The 26060-nt window shown below is 38.3% G+C and overlaps 1 protein-coding gene across 4 annotated transcripts in view; it reads right to left on the minus strand.

Annotated features, from left to right (window-relative positions):
• Positions 1–26060, minus strand: part of LOC149791935 (V-type proton ATPase 116 kDa subunit a 1-like) — a 139215-nt gene that overhangs the window by 22003 nt on the left and 91152 nt on the right. For 3 of the 4 annotated variants that reach the window (XM_089970455.1, XM_089970458.1, XM_089970454.1), the window contains exons 17-19: positions 25702–25778; positions 22185–22286; positions 10857–10970 (exon numbers count right to left, since the gene is read on the minus strand). In XM_089970455.1, the coding sequence (XP_089826581.1) occupies positions 10857–10970; positions 22185–22286; positions 25702–25778 (293 nt within the window). Of the gene's footprint in view, positions 1–10856; positions 10971–12503; positions 12606–22184; positions 22287–25701; positions 25779–26060 lie in introns of all 4 variants that reach the window. The other variant, XM_089970457.1, reaches the window with a different exon arrangement.

The raw sequence follows: 26060 nt of genomic DNA on the forward strand, positions 1-26060 counted from the left end.
AAGGTACTGAACACAGAGGTGCTCACTCAGGCTGGCATGACAAGCATCCACACCATGCTGTGCAAGGCACAACTCCAATGGGATGGCCATGTTGTCTGCATGCTGATAGACCGCCAACCTAAGAAGACATTCTATGGAGAGCTACGGCAAGGCATGAGATCTCATGGTGGTCAAAAAAAGATACAAGGACACCTTCAAGGCCTTGCTGAAGAAATTTGGCATTGACCCTGACAGCTGGGAGAGTGTCGCCATTGATCGATCTGTTTGCCACAGTCAAGTCAATGGCAGTGCAGCAGCCTTTGAGCAGAAAAGACTGGTGGACACAGCTGAGAAACGTGACCTGCACTAATCCAGGAACAGCAGTTCCGCAACTCCCAGTCAGCAACCTGTAAATCCATGTCCCCACTGCAACAGACTCTTCTGGGCCTGGATCAGACTGATAGCCATCTCACCCCTAGTTAACTGATGACAATGAATAGTCCTCATCGACACTGATGGACTAACATCATCATCATCATCCTATTCACTAACTTATCCTAATTTATTATTATTGCAGAAATCTACTGCCAAGTTAAATGATTTTGATTTCTTAATCTTAATTTCTGCTCTGTATTCTTAAAGAGAAAGGACTACCTTTCTTTCAATAGATAAACCTGTGAAAAGTTTCTAGTTGTGAATGTTTATTGCAAATCTTGTTACTGCACTCCATTGGTTTAAACAGTACACGTAACAAGATGGTACTTTGTGGACCACAACTATCCTGTTATGGCTGAGTTTCACTGTATATTTAAGAAGGCATGTCCTACACACTGTCGACCCCAACCATCGTGTTATGGCCGAGTTTCACTGTATATTTAAGAAGACATGTCCTACACACTGTCGACCCCAACCATCGTGTTATGGCCGAGTTTCACTGTATATTTAAGAAGACATGTCCTACACACTGTCGACCCCAACCATCGTGTTATGGCCGAGTTTCACTGTATATTTAAGAAGACATGTCCTACACACTGTCGACCCCAACCATCGTGTTATGGCCGAGTTTCACTGTATATTTAAGAAGACATGTCCTACACACTGTCGACCCCAACCATCGTGTTATGGCCGAGTTTCACTGTATATTTAAGAAGACATGTCCTACACACTGTCGACCCCAACCATCGTGTTATGGCCAAGTTTCACTGTATATTTAAGAAGACATGTCCTACACACTGTCGACCCCAACCATCGTGTTATGGCCGAGTTTCACTATATTTAAGAAGACTTATCCTACATACTGTGGACCCCAACCATCGTGTTATGGCCGAGTTTCACTGTATATTTAAGAAGACATGTCCTAAACATCCATATAAAATACTTTTAATGAGATAATATCATAGTATCTTGATAATAACACTTTTTCACTACATGCTCTATTATTCATAACACACAGCCCTGTCCTATGTTAGTACATCTATTCAATTAAATGTATTTATTCTACTGAATGTTAATACATCTGTTCAATTGAATGTTAGTTAAATGTTTAACCAAAATCGTGGATGCCTGATATGCAACCAAAAGCCAATTGCCAGAAATTACAGCATCATAGATTTGGTACCTCATCATGATGATATTAATGTCATATATGTATCAGAGATTAATAAAAAATTTGCCATAGAAAATAGAATATGTTTGCTTCAAAACAATGATGAAGCACTATCTAAAAGACCTGGAAATTTAGAGCAAACACAACATTTAAACAATTATTTCTTTACAGCTAACCATGCTCATGAGTTAAAATGTCACAAAAAGATTCAGTATAAAATACTGAAAATTAATAGAATCAATAAAAACTTTTTAGCTATGAACAAAATATGCTTTAAAAGTGATGACATAAAACAGAAAATAATAAGCACTGAACAATGAGAAACACTTGTCTGACATTTGATTTTGACTGAATAATTATACTGTCTTCAAGTTACTTTGCTAGAAAATCATATTATCCTGAACAGAATATCTCTCCATAAGCTGAGATCTATCAATAAGAATATCTAAGACAAAAAGTCTGGTGGTACATGTAATGAGTTTTATCAATAGGAATAGCCAAGACAAATGATCTGGTGGTACATGTAATGAAGTCTATCAATAGGAATAGCTAAGAGAAAAAATCTGGTGGTACATGTAATGAAGTCTATCAACAGGAACAGCCAAGACAACAAATCTGGTGGTACATGTAATGAGGTCTATCAATAGGAATAGACAAGACAAAGTCTGGTGTTACATGTAATTAAGTCTATCAATAGGAATAGACAAGACAAAGTCTGGTATTACATGTAATTAAGTCTATCAATAGGAATAGCTAAGAGAAAAAATCTGGTGTTACATGTAATGAGGTCTATCAATAGGAACAGCCAATACAAAAAAATCTGGTGGTACATGTAATGAGGTCTATCAATAGGAATAGCTAAGAGAAAAAATCTTGTGTTACATGTAATGAGGTCTATCAATAGGAACAGCCAAGACAAAAAAATCTGGTGGTACATGTAATGAAGTCTATCAACAGGAACAGCCAAGACAACAAATCTGGTGGTACATGTAATTAGGTCTATCAATAGGAATAGCCAAGACAAACGATCTTGGTGTACATGTAATGAAATCTATCAATAGGAATAGCTAAGAGAAAAAATCTGGTGTTACATGTAATGAGGTCTATCAATAAGAATAGCTAACACATAAGATCTGGTGGTATGTATAATGAGCAAAAAGTTGAAGACGATATTATGCAGTTCTATTCCTAGGCAAACGTTTACTCATCACCATTTTAAAAAACAGCATTATGCATAGTATAAAATCATCAAATTCAAAACAGGTTAGATTTCTTGGAAGCAGAAGTTGATGATCAGAAATGAACTAGACTACTGTGTCATGCAACTAATTTATACAGCTATCAACCTGCATGTCAGAAATGAACTAGACTATTGTGTCATGCAACTAATTTATACAGCTATCAACCTGCATGTCAGTCAATCACAAGATGCTCGCTTAGAATAACAAGCTAATTCTGAGTTTAATGTCCATATGTACATGTACTTGTCCCATGAATAAGTGGTTTCTAAAAAAGTACTAAAGTTAAACAACATACACTGCTTTTTGTTTCAAACTTTTAAATGAAAAGGGATAGAAAGACAATTTTTCAGTAATTATATGTCTCTGAGACTATTTACCCAATTATATTACATTAGGAATATTGGGCTGCTACCTTGTAAATCCAGCCCTACTAAAAGATGAAAATAGTCTTTTTCTGTCTTTCTCATATAGACAAAGAGTAACAACTCTTGCCCATTAACTCTCCACGAGACTGCCAGGTGTTGCTAGTTTTTAGCTTAGCAATATACTAATAAGGATGCCCACATAGTGAAGTGATTGGAAAGGTTTTTAAGCAATGTGATTCGGTACATATTCTTAGAGAAACATAATTTACTGAAAAATTTGCTTTCTCCTTCAAATGTTTCCTCAATCACATAATGTTAGGAGAATAGGTAATAGGAGGAGGGAATGTTGAGCATCTGACCTCTACCTTGGGTATCTTTCTCGGGAATGTTGACTGGATTCCTCATGCAAACGATAACCCGTTCTCCTAATTACATAAACAACACAGCCTGGGGTCACTTGATCTGTAACCCCTACATATGATTAAGAAAATAATTACTGAAATCTTCTTACACCACTCCCTCGATAACTCGTGCACATCGGGGTCCAGAAACATCGACCGCACTATAAGTGAGGCGCGAGTTATCGAGGGACCTATAAAATAAGCCCAAAACCAATAAAGTGATCGACGACATAAAGGAAAAATAAGGGGGGGGGGGGTAGGCAGATTATAGTGTTGAATAATCACTTTATAATCATGCTGAGATTGACTGTGAATAAATATCTCTTCATAACGGTGTACTTTATTTATTATTTCCTCATAGGGCAACATTAATTTCAGGATAAATTACAGTATATTGAGGCGATCATCGAAAACATTATTCCACATGGTTTCCGTTTGCTTAACATGTGTACCACTTCACACATTGTGTACTACGTCACTAATTTTTATGTTGAATTGGATACATTCTAGTTTTATTGTTTGATCCAAATTAGGCGTTTTTTATATACAAAAGATCGACTCTTTTCGGGAAACTGTGTTGATCGAACGATAGATAGATTTGAATGCAACAGAAGTAAAATGGAAAACAAAAAAAAAGGGTTAATCAGTACTAACATGTTTAATTGGTCTACAAATTTAAAACAACGTAAATTAGAACAAGTTAATACTTGCCGTTTGTGCCACGCTTGACAAATATCAATTCACTTTTTGAAAAAAATCAGTTAATTTTTTTTTTTTTTTTTTTTTGTGTTACTCCTTGGTTTCTCTCCTGCAGAGCAAAATCCCTCAGATTTCTCAACTGCATGAGCTTTACGTAGTCAACATTTTGGGTCTCCAGCCACCTTATGGAAATATCAAAATATCTGATTGCTTCCTGTGCAGAGGGGGGAGGTGGTGCGACATCTGCGTCTGCATCACTTTCAACACTTGTGGTACTCCAGTTAGAATCGTCTTCTGCTGAAAATTTGTTCATTATAGAATTAATTATTGTTTCATCTGACATGTATTCGGCTGTGGGGCAATCACTGTCAGCACAAATCCACTCCTCCATATCATCAAGAGAAACGCCCATCTCAGGACCATGAGTCTGTACAAATTTCTCCCAAACAGCCTCGGCATTAATGACATCAGTTTCACTGAAACCTTCAAAGTCACTATCATCATCGCTGTCTCTGTTACTGTTTTGCTTTACGTCAAAGGCCGCTCCAAGACCCTTAATCCAGCACCCCAGGTTGTTGTAATCGATTTTTTAATGCAACAAACATTTCCCCAAGTTGTTGATCAAAACAAAGTCGGCATGTAATTAGGTTCTCACAGAAGTACTCATGGGTTTCGATGTGACGGTCGATTGACTCTTTTCATGTTTTCAATGAACAGAATATGTTGTGATTATAATGTTTACACTGAAACGGAATTAAAGGATTATAACGTGACTTTCACACAGGAAGACGTTTAACTGGTGTTTATTTCATTCTCTGTTGCCACCTGTTAGCATTTACCAGAAGTTTTCACTGATTGCTATTTCACCAGACTGTTTATTTACAGTATACTGACAACTATTTATCATAAAAACTTACATAATATATGATGTCTTTAAACAGAGGCCTCGCTAGGATTTTAAAACTGGGTCTTTCTGCCTTTGAATTCAATCACTAAATATCAGTACATTTTCTCACCTGGCAGCCAGTCAAAGCATTTGAACTAGCCGCCTAGCTATTGCATCATGTTTTTTTTATTTTTTTATGTACTCTTATAAAATGGCAACATGTATGTACATCAAAGAGGTTTTCAGTCACTGAATTCTGTCGTAAATATCAGCACAGTTAACTGATCAACACATTTTCCCACAAAGCAGGTGGCTGAAACAGGACCGGCAAATCTTTGAATTTTCCCATGCACCTATTACATGCATACGGAGGACTCCCGCCTCAGTGATTTTCTGCGTCCCAGATCAAAAATTGGCATCCAAATACACGTAATTAAGCGTTTTCAAGATCTCTGAAATTAATTCTTATTTAGAACTTGCAAATTTCAAAATATGGATTATATTTTATGGGCATTAATCACCATTGTCGATGATAAAACGAGCAATGTATCAAGGTTTAATTTATCAATTCTTATCGTAATTTTTCATGTTCAGCATATTTTAAAGATATTTTAGATACATTTTCTCTGGAAAAAATCGGGAGCCAAGACGGACACCGCATTATAAGCGGGATTGCGAGTTATCCGGGCGTGAGTTATCGAGGGAGCGGTGTACTTAAAAAATTTCACTGGCGAATCCCGCAAAGCTGATAGGCTGTGTTGATTATTTTAACTGGGTCTGGTGGCCATCTGTGCCATTGCCAATGGACCCACCTGATTCAAGGTTTGCCTCTGCAAAGAAATATTTCTAAGATAAAAACTTGAGAATGTTGACTATGTATGCCAGCCAACAGTTTCTATTATATCTCAGATCGCAATGTCACATTTGAACGTGAAGCTCACAGAGACCGTTTCAATCTCATGTGCAGCAATCTTCATGAAGCAACCCTGATTTCACAGTACACCGAGCATATAACCCATCTTAGCCATGAAACAATGGCTTGAGGGATGATATCCTATTTCCTAGCTTTCACTGGAAGAAAGAGACATTTGCATGTCAGGACTTGTCTCTCTTGGTTTCATGTAGTGATACAGCGCATGAACAGGATCTTGCATGGCTGCTGCTCTCAAATTATCTATGGAAGAGAGCTAGTGAATGACAACTCTTTTGTCACAGAGAGATGGTAAGCTATTTTGTCTATAAAGCCTGGTTGTGTCAAGACATCTACCAAACCATTCAATCTGAATTGAAGATAGTTCAGATGGGGTAAAGATTTCTGGTTGACTGAGATCAAAATTGGTTAAAAGATCTGAAAGGTCTTTATCATGCACAATATCACATCTGCCATGATACTGGAAAGTGTCCAAGATCATCCAGCAGCAATGAAGGCCAACTGTTTCTCCTTGATGCACCAGAGAAAAAACTCGGCCAGTTGAGGGATTAAGGCACTCAGAGGGACAATGTTATTTAGATGGCTCCAGTCCCTGAAAACATGCCACTTTCCCTTGTAAGCCTAAAGAGTGTATGGTCTTCTTGCTCTTGAGATGCTTTCCAAAAGCAACTGTTTAAATTGTCTCAAAAGGCCATCTGGATAAGAGACAAGTGTGCAGAAGAAGGTGGTCTGGGCAGGGATTTAACAACTCTGACTAAATGCATGAGATGATTTGGGTTGGCCTAATTCTTCCCGTGCAGATCTACCACTAGATCAAATAGATCTATGACCCAGGACTTGTCCCATCTGAGAGGACTATCAAAATCATATTGCATTTCGGACCCTGCAACAACTAGATTATTTTTGGAATCAATACTGTTGGGGGGGGGGTGTAAGCAAATGCCCTAAATCCCTCCCAACTGATTGACAGTGCATCCATGGCCCAATCATCTGGGTCTGGGACTGGAAGGACAAAAGTGGGCAACTTTTGATTCCCCCTTGTTGCAAAAAGACCTACCATCAGATGCCCCCAAAGGGTGCAGATTAAAGATTGAATGATGAAGAGAGACCATTCCGTGTGAAGGACTTGACTTTTACAGAATGGAGTGTCAGCCAAGACACTGAGTCTACTGGAAATGTCTAATTTGTACGCCAGTATGGAGACTGTTGCATCTAAGTCCTGTTAGAAACAGACTCAATGAGCTTGATGGTCCTGAGTACACAAAACAAAAGGAAGCCATATCACATTCCGGTTGGTGATTAACTCCATACCCAGACGGACAAAATTCTAGTATCGACGGAATCATACTTTTCGTTCCTGCCTTGGAGTAGAATAGAACTTACCATATGTTTCTAAAGGATATTGTCCAAGTACACTGCTGTCATTATAAATGAAGTCAATTGGAACAGGATGATGACTCAATCCATGACCTTGGTAAAAAAACCAGGGCTGATGTTTAGGACAAAGGGTAAGACTTTGAACCAATAAAATTTGTAGAGGTAAGCAAAAGATAATTTCGATAATTTCCATGATGCAGGGTGGACAGGGACATGAAAATATGCATCTGTCAGAACAAGACTGATGGTAGTATACTCGTCCCATCAGATGGAGAGATGGATTCATCTCACCATGTCCATCATGAATTCAAGTTGTGCAATGAATTTGTTGAGGTGGCTCAGGTTGATGATGGGTTTGCTTTCATTTGCTTTCCGATTAAGAAACAGCCTGGAATAAAACCCTGGAGACTGTGGTCTTTGCACAATCTATACCACTTGTTTTTCAATCAGTGACCATATCTGCTGTTGTTGAAGGGCCTCCTCTCCATGGTACATCAGTGAAGAGGGGAGAGTTGGAAATGGGAGGGGATTGGATAAATGAAACCCGAAGTCACTCAAAATGATCTGGATTCCCCAATCTTTCAGAGGGAAAAGAGATATCCAGCAAATATTTGCTGGAGTCAGTCGCCCACAGATAGGCTGTCTGCAGGCGGTGGGGAGAGTAGGTCAATGTTTAGGCGGTTAAACTGTTGTCTCCTAGCATTGGGTTGAGATTAATATTGGTTTGCATCTGATTGAAAAGATCCCTTGTCCTGATGCTGCTTAACATCCCTTCACACTGGCGGTGGGGGGTGGGGTGGCGTTGAATGTTTCCAAATGCCTGTGTGGGTTCAGTGGCGTGTTGGAGGGGCAGTTTCTGAGTTGCCTGCCTCTGAACTTCATCAGTTTTTCCTCCAACTAGCAAGGGGGTCATCCAAAAAGCAAAGGTATGATGAGGTTTGAGTGACATGGACTGCAGACATGCATCACATTGTGTCTGGTCTAAGTTGGCTGATGCTATGCATTGGCCCTACTATGGTGATCTGCCCAGTTAATGACTAGCAATCCTGGCCATTGCCATGCAAACGTGGCTATTGTCAGACTTCTTAAGTCAGAAAATTGCCATGAGACCAAATCGAACACTGAAGATTTAGAGATCCATACCTGGCAGGATGAGAATGTCGCTGGGACTTAGCTTTCTTGGATGAAAGCCCACGAATTTCCTGGCTCACCAATTCTACCCAAATGCCAGTCATTGAACCCCTAATTTTAGTTGGAAGGATGTTGGCACATACAGGAGAACTTATGCCCAATGGGCTGCCTGGACACTCTCCCAATGAGTCAGAATCACCAGCAATGACTTTATGTTGTCTTGGATGTATACTGAGGATTTCAACATAGTCTTTCTTGATTTATTCTGTCTTCCTTCCCTTTGATGTTCCTTACTGACTACTGAACTTACATTTCATGCATTTAGTTGACATTTCTGATGAAACAATACAAGAAAAGAAAATAAAGCATAAATGAGTAATTCATCATGTTACTAACAAGCTAATACTGTAGACCAGACTTCCTCTGACCATGTATTTACACATGATACATATCTTAGACATTATACACTCAGTATATACGAAACAAGAGTCACAGTTGATTTACTTGCTCTGAATTTGCATTACATGCATTTAGTTCACATTTCTGCTGAAAAAATACAAGAAGAGAAAACAAAACATAAATTAGAAATGCATCATGTTACTCAATAATATATTTCCTGTCACTAATGGAGTAATCAAAAATAGTGTTGCATTTGATGCCTTCTAGACTATGCTCTGAACTTGTGCATTTCATGTATTTAGATGATGACTCTATTGAAATGATACAAGAAAGTTAAACAGCATAAATTAGCAATGCAGCATGGTGTAATGTGGTCTCAAAAGATAAGTCCAAAAAGGTGACAAAATCACTCAAAGTTGGCAGAAATTGGAAAAATTATGTATCTAACCTGCAGAAGAATGATTGTCCAGCAGAATAAATCCAAACTGAAAGTTGGATGGTCCAATCTGGATGCTAAATTGGCTTGGATTGTAGGAATTAAAATGTACAAATGTTATCAGTATAGCATCAAAGTTAAAAGCTAGCTACACCTGGCAGTGACATGGGGAGGTAACAGGCAAGAGCCATTCCCCTTTGTCTATATAAGATAGGCAGGAGAAGACATGTTTCGTCTTTTGGTACAGCTGGATATGCGAGGTAACCTATTATTATTCCTAATGTAATGTGATTGGGGAAGACTTCTGATGGAGAAACTAAAATGAATCTTGTTCAACTTTGAGTCAGAAGCATTTGTGCTTAATTAGATCCATCTTGCACCTGGTGTAAAGGACTATTAAACCATGTTTTTCATGCAACATATCATACATGGCATGGCTGCTATGCAAGTTTTAAAAGCCATTCATAAGCACATTGGTAAAACTGCCTGTCCCTTGACAAAACTGTTTGAAACTGCTTAGAGACTCAGCCTAAATAATTACTGAATCCTGTATTGAATCCTCTACTGCTGTATAACAATGCATATATTGCAAATAAAGTAGTGAGAACAATAAGATAATAACATAAAAATTAATGCAGGTTTGCAGAAGTACTAAATTATTGTTTGTGAAATCAAAAAAATAAAAATCAGCCCAGTTTGTATGTCATGTTAACATAGTGCTGGCAGATATAGTCATTATTTGAAATGAATGTGGCAAAACATTCTTTGTAACCTCATATTATAAGTTTTGATACTTTAAAGAATTTATATACCTAAATAGAGCACATTTAAAAAACTCAAACCAAGGATAGATGTTAAAGCAAAATTAGAAGCAATGGTGTCCTATGTAGCATGTTAGTGTACTACAGCAAAATATGGCAATGGCTTTAACATGCATACCAAACTACAGAGGAACAACATGTATGGGGATAATCTATGTTGTCTCATACATGCAATTATTAAACTAGCATTCTGTAAGACTATCAGAAAATAAACTTCATTCAACAGGATTTGATGTTGTATTTTCTCATCTCTTTCTATTATTAGTTATATCAGAAACAGGAATCTTCTGTGAAGAGTTTACATCTGTGAGTTGTGAGATCCACCAAAGTTGTGGCAGAAAATGGTGTTCTGCTGTCCAAAGATGAAATAAAAATGAGTCATCATGACTTTAAAATTGATGAAATGATTGTATATCTAACTGCTTCAAAATTCTTTTAAGCCATTTCCCTGCTTCATGATGTATAAATCTGCACAGAAATGGTAAAGTGAAACTGACCACTACCACCACCACGATCATCATCATGTAATGGCAAGATTATGCTAAATAAAACTATGAGACAACATAAGTTTCTCCCCTATGTACCTCCTCCACTTCCTGTTCTGTGAGAGTTATGTCCCCATCAGCATGGTGTAAAACCTCACTATCAGAATTAACAAGCAGGTCCCCACTTTGTACCGACAGTTGCTGATGGCGAAACTGTTAAGATTAAAGATAAAAGGCTTAAGTCCATATATGTGTCTACAGCAATTTGCAACTGAATGAACAAACTTAATAAAATGAAATGGGCTTACAGGTCAAATTCCATCAATTTCTGGATTAATTAAAATCAAAAAAGTAATAAAAGCTATGGAACTACAGTGCAACCTCCCATTAAGGTCACTTACTTTGTCCTGCACCTTCTCATATCCAGCTTGGGTCCAATATTTCATTTCTTCATTTCATCTATGTAGTGAATCTCTCAACAGCCACCTACCTTCAACCAGTCCAAATACATTCATCCTGTTGATGACTATTCAAGAGAGGCTGCACTGTTTTATTTTTACAGCAGTTTTAAGGTTAACCAGTTTACGTAAAGCAGGCACTAGAGTATATGCTACGTCATTATGGTTGAATATTGTACAAGATCTGACTGGTAATTACATTCTACATTTTAATGTACACAAATACAACCACCAGGGTCTTCTTACTTAATTCTTTATAAAGTAAAAGCATTTTGGAGGTAAAATCCAAATAAGTCTGAGTTACACAGATATGGACTTGCAGTCTAGCAAAATGAGTTGCTTGGTATTCATTTCTATTCTTATTCACAAACAATTTGATAATTGTTTTGAAAAACTTCCAGTGAAAACACAAATTAAACAAAATGTGTGGCCATAATTTTGCACTGGCAAACTTACAACTTGCAGATATAATTATTCAGCTGCTTTTAATTCTTTTTAATATAAAAATATAAATCCTGTGAGAAGTATAAATATCAGTAAATAGAGCTCTTAACAGATCAGTGGCATCAGAAAACAAAAAGAGTGGAAAAATTGCTGACTGTTAATTGATTAACAACTAATGATGATGGCACCTGAGATACAACTATGAAGTTGGCAGCACAGCAGCAATGTGCTAGCTTTGCAACTTTACAATCCCATGTTCAATCACGTGTGCAAGCACATGCTACATACAATTCCACTTACTGAGCCAATCAGTTGTAAATGCATACTATTTGTGCTAGGTAGTTTTTAAGAAATTTGCTGCCTTTTTCTCTGATATTTTTTCCTGGAGATCTGTTCACTGGTGAAGAATGTTATTGGTATAGTCTGTGCAGTTTGCAGTTGGACTCAACTTACTTGATTTGCAAGGGAGTATTTACAAGTACCCCTGATGTAAAAAAAAAAAGGGGGGAGCAAGAAGAATTACTGTATTCAAATGGATCATTATTTGTTGCATGATATGTGACAATCACAACGTCCATCAGCACTGGTAACTAATAAAATAGATGGACACAGAATTTAACGCAGCATTATATTAATTCTGCACTTCAAAGTTTGCCTTCTGAAATGAATACCAAAGACTTCATGCATATTGTTTCAATGTATTGGTGCAAAAGTATTTGATTTGAAGCTTGGCAACTCATGTAGTTCTATAAGAGAATACAATTTTCAAAGCTTCAGACCAAATATAAGGAAAGTGAAAAGCTTCCCAAAACCAGAGTGGGAGAGGATCATCTCCCTAAATCACCTCTTCTTCATCCTCATCTTCTGTGTCATTGTCTGAATGGTGAACTACTTCTGAATCAGGGACTTCTCCATTTAACAAATTATATGTCCCGGAATGTCTTTGCTGGAGAGAAAGTAGTCATGCAATTGGTTATGTGAACTACCACAGAACTTCTCCATTTAACAAATGATACGTACATCTTTAATGGAGGGAAAGCGGGCATGTTACTGACTATATGAACTACATCAGGGACTTTTCCATTTAACCTCTGATGTAGGTCTTTATTTTATGTAGGTCTTTATTGGGCAGTAGTCTAGTTACTGATCATATGAATTCATCAATAATCTATCTTGACAGTGTATAATCAAACAATAATTCAAAGTATGCAAGAATAAATCTTAAAGGGCCATTGTTTACATCTAAAATGTATATCCTGTTTATGGTACATCTAAGTGTACTTGTCAACTCATGTGGTGGTGCTGGTGGGTTATAAATAACTGGGAATATAAAGTCAATCGTTTACAGAATTATTACATTATACAGTGATAAGATGCAATGTTAAGATAAGCATTTAAAGTCAACTGGAAACAACTTTCCAATTTAGTTTCGATGTAGATTTATGATAGCAGATTATAAATTAAGGTAGCAGTTAAGCAAGAAATAAATTAGCATTACCATCTGCATAGTGAACATATTCAGATAATCTGACTGCATATTCATGACAACAGCAACAAAAAATATATGTAGTAATATTAGTTTTCATAATGTATATATGCATTTACACAGTGGGATTGAATGGCACATCAGCACAATACTAGCTACATTGTGCCAATTACAGATAAATTTTAAAATGTAAATATAAAGGAAAATACAAAAAACTAAAGTAGTAATAATGTGCCTACTAATATTTAGCATTAAAGTAGGCATTTGCATCACAGAATGAACTTGTCACCACCTACCCCACCCACGGAACAGTAACACAGTTTACTGTGTGGTGGTGGGCTTAGTCATCAATTTGCCACTTTTCCTAACTTAACATTTCATAAGAGTATAGTTTTTAAAAGTCTTTTCTTTTCCTCCTTTCAAGCAAGCATAGTCTCCCCTTAAATAGAGTAGCACCAATTCCATCATTCGACAGCACCTACTGAATCCAGGGATTAACTATTGAAAGGGCATGGAAGAGATTACCCATACAATGGGTTAAGTATTTATCAAAGAAGCATATTTTATTCCATAAAGTGATTTCTTCTTCAAATACATTACCCAATACTAATATGTTAGGAAAACAGGCAGGAAGTGGAGGAAATTACATCCCTTTACTCCACAGTTAACTCTGGCTCCAGTCTCCTAACATACTTGAAGTAACTTTGAGTCTTTCATATATTAAATGAAGAGAGGAAGAAAACAAGAGTACCTTGAGACTGATGTTTTAATGGCCCAAAAAAATGTAAAAACGTGTAAGATTTTTTTCTTTCTCGTGAGTATTGCAACCACCTCTGATATTCTTGGATAATAATATTTTCAAATTAGCCACTGTGGCAGCCATACTGGACATGAGATCAGCATCATTTTCATTTAGGACAAATGGGATACCATTAAAGACCTCTGGTGAAAACCCAATGTTAAAATGACCATTAGTTTAGGAGAATAGGTGATTTATAGGTTCACCACTGCCGCAATATTTGTTGTCTGATCAGCATTATTTTCATTCTGGACAAACTAGATATCATGAATAGTCTTCTGGTGAAAACCCCTAAGTCACTTTCTAAAAGCAATAACAAGATAATCAAACTGTACTTGCCAGAACCACATTTATTTTGGCACAGCTTGAGATCATAAATGTCTTCTAATAAAAACTTGTATGACTATTTGGGATTTAATTTGCAATACTGTAAGATTTTTTAAAAAATGTTTGCTTTGTATTCATGGAAATAAATTATTTGTTGAGTTTAACTAATGCTATTGGTTTTCACACTTTTTATGTTATTCATTTTAAGACCGAAGAGTCACTGCACCAACTAGACCTATGGATGAACATGTGTGTGAACTTTAATGCAATCATCCAAGTAGTTTTGTTGGAGCAGTGGTAACAAACTTGTGCTAATGGACAGATGGATGGACAACATCCAATGGACAAAAGGCCCTCCTGTATGCTCTCATGGACTATGACCAGGAAAGCCAACACTGTACTTCCTGCAAATCCAAGTAACCCCTTTTCTAAGAGTGGTAAGGACAAGTTAGGTCTCCCTTCTCTGATGTGGTATCTGAAATGTACTATACCAAAGCCCTAAGTGTGTCCTGAAAAGATTCTAATGAAGAGGGAGCCAATGGAGTCAGTTGATGAAAAAGATGCACAGATTTCAGATTTCCCATGTACAGAAACTTTACTAGCATTAATGAGTGAGAGACTGAACCATTGTTAGGGAACTACAGATAGTTCAGGCTGACTGATTAGGCATGCATATCACAGATTTTGCTTTCTAAGGCTAAGATGATAAGTCTTATTTGAAAGATGTCAAAAAACCTTGGATAATGCGTTAAAGAGTGCCTTAAACAACATCCAAACTCATAGCAGGTTCTACATTGGACAAAGGGCCAAGACCTCATTTCTAATCTCTGTCCTCTTTCCATAATGGCAAAACATGTCAGAAATCAAGGAATGTTAGCCACTTTATTCCGATCAGGGCCATCTTCTCTTCAAAAAGCCAAGAAAGGAAGTTAACAATATGTGGTACCAAAGCTTTTGAACGAAAGATGTTTCTCTGCATACACCATTAGGAAAAGACTCCAGTTACCCTCAACATCTTTCAAAGTGGTGGGCTTTCTTGCCTGATCAATTCAGTCCATTACTTGTTTATAAGAGTTATCTAACTTAGAATGCCTGCATGCATGCATGGTCATTTCAGCAGGTATCAAGAAGGCAGGGCTACTTTGGAAATCTCTGTTGACAAGATTAAGAAGCTGGTGATCCATAATTTTTCCTGCTTGATGTTGTTGTTGTTGTTGTTGTTGTGGGGTTTAACGCCATTTTTCAGCACACGATAGGCTATATATGGCAGCCAGTATTAGTGGTGGAGGAAGAACCCGGAAAAACCCCAGAAAGAACCACCGACCCACGAGAAGCTACTGGCATGCTTTCTCACATACCTACATTGGCTGAATCTGAGACTCGAACCGTTTTCCTGCTTGAGGGGAACAACCAGTTTTGCATGGGCTAGAATTCAAATCAACATCTGAATGACCCTGTGAATCTGAGGGGCTGGAGGAAGGATGTCTATCCAGAACAGATGAAGTACTTCAAACAACCAGGCTTTCAGGTCTGAGAGTAGGAAGATGAGGTTGGATGCCTGGCAATCCATCAGAAAATAGCTCACTATGGATCAGCCCAGACATGAACATTTTCAGAGCTCATTGTGAACAGGCCATCCTAATGTGTGAAATGCATTATTACAGTGAGACTGCTGCCTCAGCATGACTGCGACCACTGAACCTGACCAGGGTGTGGCAGAAACAAAATGTTGATCTCTTGAGCAAAGAAGACAGAGCTAAGGACCTAGCTGCCACTTGTCTTCAGAGGTAACTTGTGGCAACAGAGGTATAAGAACAAATCAGAATACCCTTTCCAGATTACGTCTTGGGACCCCGAGTGGCTGAGTGGTCTAAAGCGCTGTCCGTTATAGATCACTGCCATCTCACCTCTGTCTGTGTGGGTTTGAGTCTTGAATTTAGCTAATGTGGGTATGTGAGAAAGCTTGCCAGCAGCTTCTCATGGGTCGGTGGTTCTTTCCAGGGTTTTCCCTGGTTCTTCTTCCACCATTAATACTGACCACCATGTATAGCCTATCGTGTGCTGAAAAATGGCATTAAACCCTACAAAAAATAAAACCATACTGCATCTCCTGCTACAATTGAAAGGCATTTATTGTGATTTTTATCTTAAGAAGGCTGGTGGGTATGAACTGCTCTTAAAGGGACCCAATCCTGCTTGCTATGAAGGATGGCAGTAAATGGGAACTCTAGCCATATGTGCTGGTAGTGACATTGAGACTGTTTGCAGTTCAAACACAATGGATTTCTACTCATAACACGCACACAGGCACCCAAGCAAAGGATAACAATTCAGGTTGACCCTCAACACCATCTAAGAGATACTCTCTATAATCAGCTTAGACTTCCAATATGCATGCCTTTATATTCCCATTCAGTCTTCTCAGTGAATTTACCATGACCTAATCAACAGCTCTAACACTGGCTAGTGTCCTCCAAACACATAAGGTGAGCAACAATTTGCAAAAAATCCCATCTTTCTCTCAAGTTTCACCTTGGATTCCTTTCCAACAAGGACAGATCCAATTTTATCATGTCCCAGTTTTTAACTCACAGTTTTGCTTGATAAAAAATAGATATCAAGAACAGCATGGAACCCAAAGCTACAATGCTGCAAAACAACCTGTTGGCTAAGAAAGGCTTCCAGTCCATGTGCACAGAGGAAAGTTTCCATATTCCCAAGCGTGCAACATGTCAATATCACTGACTTGTGTCTGAAAGGTCATATAGAACATAGATGAGTCACTACAATGTGGAGAAAAGCATGATAATGCTAGGGTCTTCAGTCACAGCAGTGAAAGATGTCAGTGAGTTAACCAGATTATAGCAACTGTTCAAAGGATGTGAAAATTAACAGAAAAAGAGGCAGTCAGAATTCTGGAGAAAGAATTCAGAAAACTTAAAAGGATGTGCTTAAGGATGAGTCTTCAATGGATATGTACCATTTCTGTATGTTGTTTTAATATAATTTTTGACCCATTATTGGCTATATCATCCTGAGGAAATGGCAGCTAAGTGGCTTTCCTAAGAATACTCCAAGGCACCATCCTGAGCTGGCATGAGCATGTACTGACCCTGCAACCTCTGGATTACACATCCAATGCGATACTAAGCTACTGCAAATTCCAGCTTCACAGACATTTCTTTTGGCAACAGTTAAGAATATCAACATGAAAACAAATATATCTGGATTGGTCATCAAAAAACTTGACCAAACATTGCATTTAATGAACACATTACTCCAGACTTGGAAATCGCAATCATGAAAGTGTAACAATACAGCTTTTGATCACAAACCGCTCCGGTGGCCTAGTGCTTAGAGTATCTGCCTCAGATGCTGGAGGTTGTGGGTTCAAACCCCAGCCGAGTCATACCAAAGACTTAAAAAAATTATACTAACAGCTGCCCTGCTTGGTGCTCAGCATTAAGGGGTTAGTGTTAGGACTGGTCAGCCTGGTGTCAGGATAATGTGACTGGGTGGGACATCATGCTACATGCCTGTGGCATGATATCAGTGCTAGACATCACTATAAACTGCCACACTGCAGACACTGTAGTGATATGATTGAATTTTTTTTTGAAGCTATGTTAAAAATTCAAATCATACACACATTTGATCAGTAAGGCTAGCTTTTAGTAGTATTTGGTGTGGGCTAACATTTCATATTAATCTTGGGATATGGTTTCTTCAGATCATAAGCAAAGCTATTGAATTCATTCACTGCTGATGTTCTAATGTGATTGAATGCTAACAATTGTTTTTTAAAATTAAAAAAAATTAAATTGACAAACATTTATTTATAACGAGCCTTGTAAATTCGAAAATTTCTCTGACATGTTAAATCATGAACTGGAAAACATGAGAATTGTGTTTACAGAACTATGGCATAGAGAGACAGTAACATCAAATACTTCGATAAGAGTTAACTCTTATAAGTGGAATAATTACGCTTTCAGAATTTAAGCTTTAGATTAAGTACATGCCATTGGTTAGACAATATCCACAGCTGAAAATTACGGGTCAATTTAATTCTACAAGAATCAGGCATGTCATGCCCGTAAGTGACCTTCGCAAATGAGGGCACTTATATAGCTAGATGAAAACAAGTGCAAACTGAAGCTATATTCCAAACCTAAAGAAAGCTTATGAAAATGGAAAAGAAATCATAAGAAAGTAAAAACCTCTAAACACAATGGTCATTTAAAGTGTGGATGGTTAAACAGATGGATGGATACGCACACACATGCCAAAGTGTGGATGGTTCAACAGACAGATGGATGGATATACACACACATGCCAAAGTGTGGGTGATTCAACAGACAGATGGATGTGTGCAACACATGCCAATGTGTGGATGGCTCAACAGACAGATGGATGGATATGCACACACGTGCCAAAGCACTGATGGCTCAACAGACAGATGGATGGATATGTACACAAATGCCAATGTGTGGATGATTCAACAGACAGATGGATGGATATGCACACACATGCCAAAGTGTGGATGGTTCAACAGACAGATGGCTGGATATACACACACATGCCAAAGTGTGGATGGTTCAACATATATATGAATGGATATGCACACACACACACACACACACACACACACACCAAAGTGTGGATGGTTCAACAGACAGATGGATGTGTGTGCAACACATGCCAATGTGTGGATGGCTCAACAGACAGATGGATGGATATGCACACACATGCCATAGTGTGGATGATTCAACAAACAGATGGATGGATATGCACACACATGCCAATGTGTGGATGATTCAACAGACAAAAGGATGGTTATGCACACACATGCCAACGTGTGGATGATTCAACAGACAGAAGGATGGATATGCACAAACGTGCCAAAGTGTGGATGATTCAACAGACAGATGGATGGATGGATATGCGCATGCACATACATGCCAAATGCTGATTCAACAGACAGACAGATGGATGGATATGCACATGCACATACATGCCAAAGTGTGGATGGCTCAACAGACAGATGGATGGATATGCACACACATGCCAAAGTGTGGATGATTCAAAAGACAGATGGATGGATATGCACACACATGCCAAAGTGTGGATGGTTCAACAGAGAGATGGATGGATATGCACACACATGCCAAAGTGTGGATGGCTCAGCAGAGAGATGGATGGATAAACACACACATGCCAAAGTGTGGATGGTTCAACAGACAGATGGATATGCACACACACATGCCAAAGTGTGGATGGTTCAACAGACGGATGGATATGCACATATATGCCAAAGTGTGGATGATTCAACAGATATATGAATGTGTGTACAACACATGCCAAAGTGTGGATGGCTCAGCAGACGGATGGATATGCACATGCATGCCAAAGTGTGGATGATTCAACAGACAGATGGATAGATATGCACACACATGCCAAAGTGTGGATGGCTCAACAGACAGGTGGATGGATATACACACATGCCAAAGTGTGGATGGCTCAACAGACAGAACGATGGATATGCACACACATGCCAAAGTGTGGACGATTCAACGAACAGATGGATGGATATGCACACACATGCCAAAGTGTGGACGATTCAACAAACAGATGGATGGATATGCACATGCATGCCAAAGTGTGGCTGGTTCATCAGACAGAAGAATGGATATGCAAACGCATGCCAAAGTGTGGATGATTCAACAGAGATGGATGGATAAGCAAACACATGCCAATGTGTGGATGATTCAACAGACAGATGGATGGATATGCACACACATGCCAATGTGTGGATGGTTCAACAGACGGGTGGATATGCACACACATGCCAAAGTGTGGATGATTCAAAAGACAGATAGATGATATGCAAACACATGCCAAAGTGTGGATGATTCAACAGACAGAAGGATGTATATGCACACACATGCCAATGTGTGGATGGTTCAACAGATGGATGGATATGCACACACATGCTAAAATGTGGATGGTTCAACAGACAGATGGATATGCACACACATGCCAAAGTGTGGATGATTCAACAGACAGATGGATGGATATGCACACACATGCTAAAATGTGGATGGCTCAACAGACAGATGGATGGATATGCACACACAAGCCAAAGTGTGGATGGCTCAACAGAGGGATGGATTTGCACACACATGCCAAAGTGTTGACAGCTCAAGAGACTGTTGTTGTTGTGGAGTTTAATGCCTTTTTTCAGCATATGATAGGCTATACATGGCGGCCAGTATTAATGGTGGAGGAAGAACCAGGGTCCCCGGAAAGAACCACCGACCCACGAGAATCTGCTGGCAAACTTTCTCACATACTCACATTGGCTGAATCTCAGACTCGAACCGGCACAGACAAGAGGTGAGATGGCAATGATCCATAATGGAGAGTGCTTTAGACCACTCTGCCACTCGGGGGCTCCCCTCAAGAGACAGATGGATGGATATGCACACACATGCCATAGTGTGGATGGTTCAACAGACAGATGGATGGATATGTACACACGTGCCAAAGTGTGGATGATTCAACAGATGGATGGATATGCACACATATGCCAAAGTGTGGATGATTCAACAGACAGATGGATGTATATGCACACACATGCCAAAGTGTGGATGGTTAAACAGACAGATGGATGGATATGCACACACATGCCCAAGTGACTGCTATGTTCAGCCTCCATTACTGTAAGTTTAATGTTTCCTTGATTCAGTGCATGAAATATCAATCACCATCAGTTGATTCGGGACATGTTTTATACACAACTCTATGAGAATCAAATGAAGAATAGGTTTCTTAATTTCTCACATAACAAGACTTAATGACCCATGTCTTTTGAAATGTTATTAATTAATGATCCCCAGATCAAATTTTTGATCAACATATGTTCAACTTGTTCTTCTACAGCTGTTGCCAACATTTAACACAGAATGAGGATTTCTGGGCCAGGCTCTATATTGCATACTAGCTCTCCTAAGATTTATTTTAAGTTCAAGACTGGAGGAATCCCACTGGCTGAATTTTGGTTATCCTAAAATCTATACTAATTATAAGGCTTGATAAGGACAAGGTCTGACGAGTCCCAGTAATTTGATTTGGCTATGCTAAAAGTTATTCTAAGGACAAGGTCTGATGAGTCCCAGTGATTCGATTTGGCTATCCTAAAAGTTATTCTAAGGTCTGACAAGACCCAATGGTTAGATTTCGCTTTGTGCCTACACATGGTGAATCTTCTTTTTATCAACTATGCTGTATTTTAGAACAAGCTGAGTGTGAAGTATGAAAAGTTACTTTATAATTTGAACTCTATAGTATGTCCACTAATAACATCAAGTTAATTATACCACAATGCCATGGAAAAGTTTGGGATAACTGTCTCATGTCTAGGAAAAAAATCATTCCACCATTTCAGCAATTACGAATTACTTAACATTTGAGAACTTCAAGTAAAATGAATATAAAGAAAATAAACTTGAAAAAACTTAAAATACTGTGTAACTTGAGACAAGTTATTTCTATGACATGTTAACTGTCTATATATAACATTATATACAATGATAAATAAAATCACATGAAGCAAAAGCTATCTTAAAAAAGAAAACAAATCAGTTATCTGGGAATTACTTATTTCGTTCTTTTAAATCTGTAATTATGACTGATATGATGAAATTATATACCATAAGCATCTCTAAAGAAAGTAAAGGTAAACCTAGGTCATGCTTCTATGGAAGAAAGTGAAATTAAATTTCATTATATCTCTCAATTCTCCATGCTTCATTCCAATTCCTTTTGATTGCTGATCATGGATAATGTAGACCAACAAATATAACATGAAACATACAAGTAAATCAAAAATAGAGTTCAAGTTCGTATCTCACCTGTCCATAACGATTCCAATGCCTGAGTAATAAGGGCTTCACCAGCAACATCCAGGGAACACATAGTATAGCTAATACTACAAGGAAAATTTGGAATCCTTTCTGAAATGAAAGAGATTTGAAAAATAAAAGACTGCAAATAGTCAAAGTAGCACAAAGAAAAAAACGGGACACAAGTCACATTATGAACACACAAGTCCTGAACCTGACACTATCCATGAGGCAAATTATAGCGTGGTTAGGTGGTTTACAGCATGGCAACACAAAATGGTTATTTAGTGTTGAGGTAATAGGAGTAAAGTGCCTTGCCCAAGGATACAGCACAGTAGTCAACCTGGGCTGTCCTGATGACAAGGGAGTAAAGTGCCTTGCCCAAGGATACAGCACAGTAATCAACCTGGGCTGTCCTGATGACAAGGGAGTAAAGTGCCTTGCCCAAGGATACAGCACAGTAGTCAACCTGGGCTGTCCTGATGACAAGGGAGTAAAGTGCCTTGCCCAAGGATACAGCACAGTAGTCAACCTGGGCTGTTCTGATGACAAGGGAGTAAAGTGCCTTGCCCAAGGATACAGCACAGTAGTCAGCCTGGGCTGTTCTGATGACAAGGGAGTAAAGTGCCTTGCCCAAGGATACAGCACAGTAGTCAACCTGGGCTGTTCTGATGACAAGGGAGTAAAGTGCCATGCCCAAGGATACAGCACAGTAGTCAACCTGGGCTGTCCTGATGACAAGGGAGTAAAGTGCCATGCCCAAGGATACAGCACAGTAGTCAACCTGGGCTGTCCTGATGACAAGGGAGTAAAGTGCCTTGCCCAAGGATACAGCACAGTAGTCAACCTGGGCTGTTCTGATGACAAGGGAGTAAAGTGCCTTGCCCAAGGATACAGCACAGTAGTCAACCTGGGCTGTCCTGATGACAAGGGAGTAAAGTGCCTTGCCCAAGGATACAGCACAGTAGTCAACCTGGGCTGTTCTGATGACAAGGGAGTAAAGTGCCTTGCCCAAGGATACAGCACAGTAGTCAACCTGGGCTGTCCTGATGACAAGGGAGTAAAGTGCCATGCCCAAGGATACAGCACAGTAGTCAACCTGGGCTGTCCTGATGAAATGGCAGTAAAGTGCCTTGCCCAAGGATACAGCAAAGTAGTCAACCTGGGCTGTCCTGATGACAAGGGAGTAAAGTGCCGTGCCCAAGGATACAGCATAGTAGTCAACCTGGGCTGTCATGATGACAAGATTCTTACCTACAGCTGTTTGATTACACTTCTAGCATGCTAACAACTTTGACTCATCTATCCATTAGTATCCACTTATGAAATGCAGGAAACCAGATATGGCTTACTCTACATCCTATACCTGCAGGTCTTTTATTTATTGGCAAATGGACAAACATTTCCCAAATAGAAGATTTTTTACATTTCTTTTCAATAATGTCCTGCTGTATTTTAGCATACCTAAATCTAAATGAAGAAACTTTATCAGGATGTTTACCCACAATGTTTTTGAACTTTTTGAGAGAAACGAGTTGCGGAAATTCTTTTTTACCATACGTCACAAAAAATTAAACCATGATCATTTATACACCTTATACAAACTACTAACATCTTTACATTTTATATTTAATCCTGCTGTACTTCAAGTTCTGATTTATTTGGAATAGTTCATCTTCTCAAATTTTATGGAATTCTTGTCAATTTTTTTCTTCTTCAACTGGTACTATTTGGCTGTCAATGTTTAGAGGAACCATTACATGCTAACACAATAACTGATGCAAAGCTTTCTTTGCATTCATTATGCTTTTGGGATTCATTCTGCACTCGCTGTGTTTGTTTTCTGCCCAGTCTTCATTCACTCTTCACTTGTTTTCATTTCAAAGATGACATAACCCATTTTAGGTTATGTAGGATAAAAACCAGCTAATCAAGTTGTGTTAACTGCATGGCTGAAAGCTGGGAAAACCACAATACTGAAAAGTAGGGGGTCAAGGGGGCTACCTAGGACCCCTTGGTGATGCACCCTGGAAGGTAAAAAAGGAGTAATTTTGACCCTATAGTTTTGCACAAAAATTGTAACACAACAATACAAAATTCTGATTCTTTGATATTGTCCATACATCCATTGAATCATTAGGACATAAATTTCTCATTGTAAATTTTGACAAAAAAATGTGCGTCCTTTATCTAAACCTAACTTTTTCCATTATTTTTCTGTTAATCGGCCAATGTGTCTGACTCAATTCAGTGCCCTCTATCCACTCTTGTTCCTATGAGGCAAATGTAGGAATGGAATAGCAGTGGAATATAATGACCGAGTTATTCAGGTTCCGGAAGAGGGCAATGAATTATGGAGTGAATATGAATTTCGTGATTCAGCCAAACACATCTGAGAAGCCATGGGTGAACTGAATACCACATGAAATCTTCCATTTGCTTCCTCAACCCTAATCATAAGTTTACAATTCAGTATCCCTATGCATTAATTTTTTATTGACCTACTTAACACTTTCCAACCACTTTAACCCCTCTAGACCCTCCAAAATACTGAACAGATCTGCATAATTTGGAACATCAACCTGTGGTGACATTCTGAAGAAGAAATTTCCATCATATGACAGAGAACACGTTTGGATCTTTTATTAAAATTTAGGTAAATGTGGAATTGAATTTAACTATACTGTTATTTAATTTCATGTAAGTAATGTGAAACTGAATTTGATGAAACTGAGATTTAATTTCATGTAAGTAATGTAAAACTGAATTTGATGAAACTGAGATTTAATTTTATGTAAGTGTGTGTGTAATTTGGATTTTTAATGTAGCTTTAACAATTTTTCCATCATATTGCCATGATGTCTGCAGTTGGACAGTTTATAGTGATGTTTAGCACTGGGGCATCATGCTGCAGACATGTAGCATGATGTCCCACCGTCACATTATCCTGACACTGGGCCAACCAGTCCTAACATGAACCTCCTAATGCTGAGTGCCATGCAAGGCAGCTGTTAGTACTATTTATGTAAGTCTTTGGTATGACTCGACCAGGGATCGAACCCACGACCTCCACATCTGAGGCAGACGCTCTAACCACTAGGCCACCAGAGCAGTCAATTTCATGTCAGTAATGTGGAAATGAATTTGATGAAACGGAGATTTAATTTCATGTAAGTAAATGTGGAATTGAATTTAATTATACTATGACTTAATTTCATTAAAGTAATGTGGAATTGAATTTAATTATATTATGATTTAATTTCATGTAACAAAAAGTGTCTGATGCACATTTCAGATTTATTTTACTTGTGACAGTTATCTATCAAGTTCACTAAAGTAAAATGGGAGTTTTCCAGATTCTTGAGGGTTTGTGTCATTCTTTTTATGCAAACTAAGCGATGAACTTCAATCTATAGCCCGTAAGAAGACTAAATGATCCATGTAAAAATAAATGCACCAAGTTAAAGTCAAACGATGCTTCAAAGATATGCTACTTGCTAGTGTAGTTACATGATGGCTTACATACCTGTCCTGGATAAAAGGTATGAACACTTGGATTTCTATCGTTTTCTGGGTATGTCATCAAAAACATATTGATCAGTCCTGAAAAAACAAAAGGAAAGGTAAAAGGGTTGATAATATACCACCTTTAAAGTCAACATCAATAAAGTGGCACAGAATAGCATAAAATATCTTGAAATTGGCACTGTAACCACAACAATAAGTTACATAGAATTACACCGATCTTTCCATGTGAGTGTGTGTGTGTGTGTGAGATTAGGAATTTTAACATAGCTTTAACAATTTTTCAGTCATATCGCTATGATGTCTGCAGTGTGGCAGTTTATAGTGATGTCTAGCACAGAGGCATCATGCTGCAGACAT

Source organism: Sinohyriopsis cumingii, chromosome 9 (assembly GCF_028554795.1).
Source record: "Sinohyriopsis cumingii isolate HCF-2022 chromosome 9, ASM2855479v2, whole genome shotgun sequence".
NCBI lineage: Eukaryota > Metazoa > Mollusca > Bivalvia > Unionida > Unionidae > Sinohyriopsis > Sinohyriopsis cumingii.